Source organism: Larimichthys crocea, chromosome XX (genome assembly GCF_000972845.2).
Source record: "Larimichthys crocea isolate SSNF chromosome XX, L_crocea_2.0, whole genome shotgun sequence".
Lineage (NCBI taxonomy): Eukaryota > Metazoa > Chordata > Actinopteri > Sciaenidae > Larimichthys > Larimichthys crocea.
The window spans coordinates 2,179,603-2,188,127 of record NC_040030.1 but is presented as its reverse complement, the minus strand read 5'-3'; the positions used below and the strand labels follow the sequence as shown (position 1 = coordinate 2,188,127).

Here is an 8,525-nt window from a genome sequence, read left to right as displayed (position 1 = left end):
TCAGGACTATATTCTCTCTCTCTCTGTTTCCACTGAAACCTTCTCTCTCTCGTCACAAATGCATGCTCAGACCACATTTTCTCACTTGACTCTCACCCAGGGGGAAATACTCTTTGTGCTGCATATAAACACTCCATGAAATAGTCTTAAAAGTGATGTTGCACCCACGCAGACAGTCTGGCACTCAATCTTCTTATTCTGATACAGTAGTGGAGCAGTGATTGGCCCCTCGCTGTGGAGGTGTGAGAGAGATCACTGTTATCTGACCTCACACATGAGATCAATCTGGACCACTGATGGCAACAATTGATTTCCGCCCGCCTCCCCTGTGGCAGCCGCCGTGAATTAAAGAACCCAATTTTCTTCTACCATCCGTCTGCCTGTCTGTCCGCACCAACAATGCCTAAAAATATCACATCTATCCGCGTTCATGACCTCTGCTGCACGATGACACATTTTTTAACAGCGGTGATGATTCAGCTCACAGGTTTCTTGTCACACAACGAACAGTTCATTTTCACAGCGTTTGTTTGTTTATTTATTTATTTATTTTTGAATTCTCATTAGTGTCAAAACTGAAGAGCAACAAATGGAAGATGCTTTCTTTTAATGTGTGCTGTTTGTTTGCAGGAGGGAGTCCTTGTGAAGGTGAGAGTGAGAAAATACTGTACGGTTGCTGAAGATGAGCATGTGCTGCCCCCTGCTGGTCGCCTCGTCTCTGCTTCTTCCATCCATCCATCCATCCAGTTTCCATAACAGCTGACACTGAGCGAAAGGCGTGGTACAGCCTTCCTAAGGTAAGGTGCAGCATCTCATTGGACCTGTGGTGAGCTGTGCTGTACCCGACCTCTCGACCTTGATAAGGATGCGTGGGGTGTGGAAAATAAATGAAGGGCTTGAATATAATCTTGGTATCAGCTGTTTGAGAAAATATTCCATAAATTAAGTACTGTACTTGAAGTTTTACTTAACTTATAACAATACACTACGTGCACAATTATTAAGCAGGTTGTATTCCTGCAGATTTATTTTATTTTTGAACAAATACAATGCTGAAATGTTAACAAACCTCAAACCTGAGTATTTGACAACGGAAAAGTGTGTGCACAATTATTGTGAAACAAAAATGTTCCCATCTAACTTCTTTATTTTCATTTATCAGAGTAAGAATAACAAATAAACACTTCTACATTTCGACAAATGTTCAGTGACCAATATAGATGATGTAGACTTTTTCCTGTTCCACTGCTGTGAAGAAAGGATCTTCTAAAAAACTGGCAGAAGGTCTGGGAGTTGAATTTAAGTCCATCTTCAACACATCCTTAATAACAGCAGCCCATACCAGTACCCCACCTCCACCTTGAGGTGGAGCTCTGTGCCCATTTACTGATCCAGTCACGGCCCATCCGTCCAGTCCATCCATCGATTCAAAAATCTGTCTTCAGAGTCTGTGAAATCTCTTTTTGTAAAGAAGCTGCATAATAATTATGCACACCTTGATATTGGGTCACTTTAGACCACACCCTCACTCATTACACAAACGTCACCTGATAATGCTTTCAGAAATATAATGCATTCAAAAATATGCATTAAAATGATGCATTTAAGTTATTTTTCGTGGTTTCAACTGTGAATATTTGCTTTTTATTTATAATTATTTTAATTATTTTATGCTTCGGACTGTTGGTTTCGACGTGACAAACATTTTGAAGGTGTCACTTTGGGCTCTGGATAATTGTAACAGCATCTCTCACTATTTTCAATCAATTCATGCAGACTAACACGTATTAGAAATAATCAATGGTTGCAACCAAATACAAAATCTTTGACAAATACTTACATACTTCTACTTAAGTAAGATTTAAAAGTACTTATCGTGGAGTATTTTTATACTGTGTATTTGTACTTTTACTGAAGTAAAGTATCTGAATACTTCCTCCACCACTGACCTTCTGCTGCTGTCGCAGCTCACACCTGAACAGAGATAGAAGTTACAAAACGTGTTGCTGTTGCAGTGTGTCGGATTTAGTAGCATCAAGTCTTTGTGTAGTTACTGATTACAACCCCCTCGACTCACAATCACCTTCGTTGGGTGAAGGGGAAAGAGGATGGCTGCTAAAAACGTGGCCTTCCCGATCTCTCCTACAGTATAACTGTGTACCTCAAAAAATCAAGAGCAAAGCATTTCTCAACTCCTACGGGGGGCATCATCATCACGTGGAGATTGAGGATGGCTCCCCATAGAGGTCTGAGGAACACAAATACAGATGTTTGGGTCATTTATGCCAAGATTTCTTTGGAAGGAATGAAGCCGAGTGACATACTCAGTTGATTTTAAGACACAAAACGCAGCGACACAATGCAGAACGATTAACAATAATACAGCAAATATGAATAAATATGTCTAAAGGAACCTCGATGGCCTCAACAGGCTACCTTTGCGGTTGTAACGATGACCTCCTTTCCACCAACATGGCAACGACCAGTGCCGCAGATTTTGAGCTTCAAAACTGCGGTTTAGAAACCTGTGTCACACTTACGCTGTTTATTCTTTATACTGTCAGTGCTCCTCCCAAAACTTAGTGAATTAAAGGACAAACGACAAAAACGGACCCCTGAACAGCATCTTTATTATCATGACCTTAAATTTCCAAACAAATAAGTAATGCAGAGAGAGAGAATCTGAAATCAAACATTTGTAGTGCTGCGTTTACCCAAAACAAAACCAGATTCTGAAATAAACTTCATTCTGGAGGCTCGTTCCTCACGTCCGCACGCCGCCGATAATTAATTAAATCAAGGAACTGAAAAGTACCTTAATGGAAACAAACAAACAAAAATCTGCGTTAGCAGAGAGGGAAGAAAAAAAAAAATCAAACACAGCAGATTTGGTCAGTTGCTGGCTGGCAATGTAACAAAGTGTTGCATTTTGTGCTTTTTTTTTTTCTCTGTATCAAGTTCCTAAAAACTGAGGTTTGCAGAAGGCACATGTGCATCGTTCATTTCATGGAATTTGCGCTTTAAGCTTTGCTTAGTGTAATCTCTGGAAAAATTAAATAATAATAATAAGACTGTGCAAGTGTGCATAAAACACATGAAGCTCCCTCTGAGCCGCTTCTCAACTTTCAGAGGAATCTTCGAATCCCCATAAAACTGGCAGTGTAAAACCAAAGCCATAGTTCATGATTATCCGCTATGTACAGTACGTAAAGACGACAAGAAATGTGTTTTAAGGTTTGTAGTGAATTATGGAGAAACGCATATGCCAATGCCATTATTTGGAGTGTAAACATCGAGAATATCGTGGCCCATAGATTTGAAAGCATGCTGTTATGTAGCCCCAGTTTGTTCCTCTCATGTATTAGCATCATACTTCAGATTTTAAAAAAAAGAAAAGATGTTTAACCTGTTGCACAAGTTGCCACCTTGGAGAGAGTTAAAGGAAACAAGTATTTTCTTCATACAGATGATCGAGAGAGGTTCAGACTGCCGGCCCAAATAATTTTTTGGGAAAATCCAAATTGATTTTAGTACGTCTGGGCATCAACTCAGATCCAAGTTTCATTTTTGAGGTGGTTTGAATTTTTTTTTAAATTTCAGCCAGCGACAAAAGCGCCTGGACACACTGATCTGATTTGCCCGACAACCTTCTGGGTTCTTCAAACTTTCCTGCGACTCAAATGTAACTTTTTTTAAAAGTTAATACATGAGAGGTTCAAACTGGGGCTAAGCTGCTAAGATGCTGTTGACCTACGGGCCATAGCGCTTCATCACTTTCATACTTTTGTATTTGCATCCACAGCAGTATGTACAGTGTAGTGCGTTTTGTGGTTTTTCGAGGCACAGAGATCACGAGGTGTTCAAACCTTGGCGACCGCACACTGTTCCCACAGAGACCCGTTCTGTGCAAGGACAAGCAAAGCCACACACTGGCCTATATTAATGCTGCATTGGCTCCACAGTCTGTCAGTGTTCGCCGAACCGATCAAAGCAGGTTGGGCAGGTAAAGCGAACAGAGCAGCATGTTCTGTCCCAGAGCCGGGAAGCGTCTGAAGGCCTCCCAGGCGTCGGAGAAGATGTTGTATTTGAGAAAGACGCGGTGCTCCAGGCTGGTGGGCAGGCTGACGTCGCGGCTCATGATGTAGATGCCGTCGTTGTGCAGCGTGCACGTCAGGTTCAGGCCCGACTTGGACGTGTTCTCCTTCAGCTGGATCCACTCGCCTGTGGTGACGTTGTACGACTGCACCGTCAGGACGTCCTCAGTCTGGCTGGGACGACGCTGCCGCCGGCCCGCCTCCAGCTCGTGGGTGTAGCCGCCCACCAGGTAGATGGTGTCCTCCACGGAGAGCATCTGCTGCTTGCGGATATGCGCAGAGCAGGATCGGAAGACGGTCCAGGTGTCAGAGGTGGGGCAGTACCGGAGGACGTTTGTGTTCCTGTCTGTCAGACACAGAAGAAAACAAACTTATTTCTTTCTTTGCAGCAGGGTGAACGTTTGTAGATAAAAAGTGCTTCAACCAAAAGAACAAAATGTAAAGGGCACTCCCTGCATGTGCATGCATTTATATGGAAAACAACAAACTCAGCAAAGTGCTCTTTCACCTATGAATGACCCCGGAGCACGAAAACAAACAAACCACTAAGGCAGAGTCGAGATCCCTCTCGATGGCCGTGGATCAAACAGAGTTTAAGTGCTACTGGGACACGAGCCAGAGCTCGATCAACCGTGGTGGGGTTTCCACGGGTTTAAAAGACCCAGTCACACCAGTGATGATGAGCCCCGCTGCATCCAAAGATGTGTTACAAACAAAATGATAAACTAGCTGAAAATAAAACATGATTTAGATGATTTAGGAGGCACTTTTTCCAACTCTGAATAGCGCCTGCAGACTTCCCGTCAAGCTGCAGACAAAAACCTCCACCAGTACTTTGAGAAGGGTTGGATTGTTGGAGGAAAACAATGGCTCGGTTTACGATCCCACCGAGGCTAAATACCTGGGTTTGCCCACCAGTCAGTCGGGAGTTGAAGAGGTCGCTTGGATTTACAATCACGTCCAGTTTGACCCAGATTTAACTCCTGCAAAAGGAAGACGACCGAGAACCTTCACAGCCGTCCTGCCACCAATAAACACAACCCTGTGTTGAACCTCAGAGGGGCCAAAAAAAACCAAAACAAACAAAAGCAAATGACCTCACTGTCGTTAAAGCAGATTAATGTGAGCGTGCTGTCGTAATCGAAGCCAATTAGATAAATAAAGGAATAAATAAGACAATAATAAAAACAGATCTTGGCAGGTACAGTCGTGATATAACAACTAAAAATACAGTTTAACAGATCATAAGATGAGCAGCTTCTTTAAAACAGTTGAAGTTTAACTTAACTGTTTGTCTGCTGTCTCTGTGTTATTCTAAAAAAACCTATTTTTTAATTTAGGGCAGTTGTTTCTAAACTTTGCGGCTGACGGCCTCCTGAAACAAAGCAGCGTCTACTTGTGACCACTAATTGCAGGAAATGGCCTCAGTGTATACACAATGATTTGTGACCTGAAGTAAATATTGTTTTTCTTATCATTTTATTCATCTTGTGACGCGTCAAACCTCGAGAGGAAAATCTCAACCGCCAATGAATCAGAGGATGCAAAGATGACTCTGAGCCCTCCTCCTCTTCATGTTTTTCAGGATACCACATTTGATATGATGATATCGATGATACTGTTTTTATTTATATAAATACATGAACAGACATTCACCCACATACAAACACAAACACTGGGAGCGCTGTGGAGCTCAGTGCCTTGATTAAGGACACGCTACCTGGGCGACACTCCACCACCTGAGTCACATGACAGGAAAAACAAACAATGAAGATGACACAGCTCATATTTCTCCCGACCGAGGGTTCGATTCTGACCTGTGGCACTTTGCTGCTCTCTCTTCAGTTATCTCTGTCAAATAAATCTTGAAAAGACCAACGAATATCTTTGTCGTAACCAGATCTTTCACCAGATCGATCTCTAATATAAAAAGGAGCAATCGGCCACAGTCGGGCTCCATCCAGGTCTTCGTTTATGTATCTGCTACGTCACAAAGCAGACCCTGTTTATAAAGTGTTTGCGTGTATTCTTGTTAGTTATACAAACCTCTTGCAGTGTATCCACCCATCACGTAGATCATCCCCTGGCATTCACAGGCAGAGAACTCAGCCAGCGGGTTCGGCATCGAGGACACGCAGGTCCACCAGTCCTGTTCTGGGCTGTAACACTCCACCGTGCCCAGACACTGGCCTCCGACGGCGTACAGCTTCCCTTGTACCGCCAGCAGCTTGAAGTTGGACCTGAGACGGAGAGGCATTGTGAGTGAAATCATGACAGCGGGTGTTGATATTTCACAGAGGAGGTTTTACCTCTTCTGGTTGAGCGGGGCCACCTGGTTCCACTCGTTCCTGCAGGGGTTGTAGCAGTGCACGGCGGAGATCTCCTGACTCGTCATCCTGTACCCGCCGACTATGAACAGGTAGTTGTCGAGCACGGCCGAGCCGTAGCCTCTCACGTTGATCATATCTGGAGGCAGGTTGTTTGCCAGAGGTTTCCAGCGCTGCTCCACCTCTCCGTACCTCAGCATGGACCAGGGTTCATCCTGATCGGGCACGTCCAGGGACAGACAGGTGAAGTCACCGATGGCAACCAGGGTGGCGGTGCCTTTCATGCGCATCTCCTTGACCTGGTCTCTCACGGCCGGGGGGAGGCTGCCAAACTCGGTCCGCCTAAGCATGGGGTGATAGTAGCAGCTCATGTATTTGAGGCAAGCATTACGCAGATCGTGGGTGCCGTACACCTCAGAGAGGGTGTACAGCTCCACGCAGTTGTCAAGCCGGATCTCAGAGGTGAGGAGCTTGAGGATGGAGGTGACCTGTAAGAAGGAGGCGGTCTCAATCAGATCCTCCAGAGTCTCGTTGACCACCTGCACCTTGGAGGTGTTGATGAACTCCAGGACCAGCTCCAGGCCGGGCACACTGAGCCCCTGCAGCTGCACAGAGTCCTCCGTGGACTCCCTCATGCCGGAGCTGTACAGGGCTCGGAAGTAGTCGCTCTTCTCGATCAGCTTCTTCTTGTTCACCTCGTAGGTTTTGTCCTCCATGACGATGGCGATGACCTGGTCGGATGACATGATGGAGCTCGGTTTGTTTGTTTCTCCTTCAGCGACTCACGGTTTACATTTCCCCGGCGATGGGAGCTCTGCAGCCGGGCTATATAAGGTCATGATCAGCCCATAGATCAGCCATGGAGCTGAGCAGCTGAGCGCCAAAACAGACTTTTTCCCGCGCTGGGCATTCCTCGACAGTCCGGTAAAAAGCTCCGGTGTCACGTCGACACGTCGCTGAGATGTCTCGGTTTGTTCGCGGCAGCAGCAGAAACGTTTTTAAGTTTTTATCTGTCACAGAGACAATGTTTTGATTCTGCACGGCAACACGTCATATCCGGGTTTCTCCTGCTTCTTCTTCTTCGTGAGTGTTTATGTTTGGTTTGAGCTGCAGCGCTCTGCCGCCACCTGTCCGCACCTGGTGGAGATACAACAGATAAATATACAGGATAAATATCAAAATAATCAAGATAGATAGATGGATGGATGGATAGGTTGATGGATGGATGGATGGATGGATGGATGGGTGGATGGATGGATGGATGGATGGATGGATAGGTTGATGGATGGATGGATAGGTGGGTGGATGGATGGATGGATGGATGGATGGATGGATGGATGGATGGATAGGTCGATGGATGGATGGATAGGTTGGTGGGTGGGTGGATGGATGGGTGGATGGATGATAGATAGATAGATAGATAGATAGATAGATAGATAGATAGATAGATAGATAGATAGATAGATAGATAGACTTTAAGAGATACAGAGGGACCCTGAAAAGATGCAAAACAACAACAAAGATACAAAAAATTACAGTAAGCCACAAAGATAGAAATTAGGTCGTCATAGCAGTCTGGTATATTTAAATACAATAAAAATACAATACAATAAAGTACTGAGGTAGAATAAATAAATAAATAAATAAAAACACAGAAAGGGACAAGGACACTTTATCTTTGTCAATAAAGATCACATGGCGCATTTCAATAAACGGTTTATTCTTGTAATTTTAAAAAGATCTCGGTTTGTTCGTGGCAGCAGCAGAAACGTTTTTAAAGTTTTTATCTGTCACAGAGACAATGTTTTGATTCTGCACGGCACACGTCATACCGGGTCTCTCCTGCTTCTCTTCTTCGTGAGTGTTATGTAGTTGGTTTGAGCTGCAGCGCTCTGCCGCCACCTGTCCGCACCGGGTGGAGATACAACAGACAGATATACAGGATAAATATCAAAATAATCAAGATAGATGGATGGAGGGTGGATGGAGGGGGGATGGTTCGGTGGGTGGATAGGTCGATGGATGGATGGATGGGAATGGAGGGTGGATTGGATGGTGTGGATGGATGGAGTGGATGGATGGATGGATGGAGAGGTTGGTGGGT

At 44.5% G+C, this 8,525-nt stretch overlaps 3 protein-coding genes across 3 annotated transcripts in view; 2 read left to right on the top strand and 1 right to left on the bottom strand.

Annotated features, from left to right (window-relative positions):
- itfg2 (integrin alpha FG-GAP repeat containing 2) overlaps nt 1-661 on the top strand; it is a 47,356-nt gene extending 46,695 nt beyond the window's left edge. The window contains exon 13 of the mRNA XM_027272039.1: nt 631-661. Within this exon, the coding sequence (XP_027127840.1) occupies nt 631-646 (16 nt within the window). The 3' untranslated portion in view covers nt 647-661. The remainder of the gene's footprint in view (nt 1-630) is intronic.
- A 1,889-nt stretch (nt 662-2,550) lies between these two features.
- On the bottom strand, nt 2,551-7,193 carry klhl42 (kelch-like family, member 42). Its single transcript, XM_010753608.3, has 3 exons — nt 6,404-7,193; nt 6,141-6,334; nt 2,551-4,440 (listed from the first exon to the last, which is right to left on the bottom strand). The coding sequence occupies exons 1-3, from the start codon at nt 7,165-7,167 to the stop codon at nt 3,986-3,988; spliced, it is 1,413 nt and encodes a 470-aa protein (XP_010751910.2). The 5' UTR covers nt 7,168-7,193; the 3' UTR covers nt 2,551-3,985.
- A 231-nt stretch (nt 7,194-7,424) lies between these two features.
- The window catches only part of LOC104937387 (UPF0577 protein KIAA1324-like), a 16,177-nt gene continuing 15,076 nt past the window's right edge, over nt 7,425-8,525 (top strand). Inside the window, exon 1 of the mRNA XM_027272037.1 lies at nt 7,425-7,501. The gene's annotated coding sequence lies outside the window, so the exon portion shown is untranslated. The remainder of the gene's footprint in view (nt 7,502-8,525) is intronic.

Coding starts and splice junctions, on each gene's coding strand:
- klhl42 (XM_010753608.3), bottom strand. CDS start 7,167: ATGTCATCCGACCAGGTCATCGCCATCGTCATGGAGGACAAAACCTAC. Junction 6,335..6,403: donor GCCCCGCTCAACCAGAAGAG/GTAAAACCTCCT, acceptor TCTCCGTCTCAG/GTCCAACTTCAAGCTGCTGG. Junction 4,441..6,140: donor GGGTGGATACACTGCAAGAG/GTTTGTATAACT, acceptor TGTGTCTGACAG/ACAGGAACACAAACGTCCTC.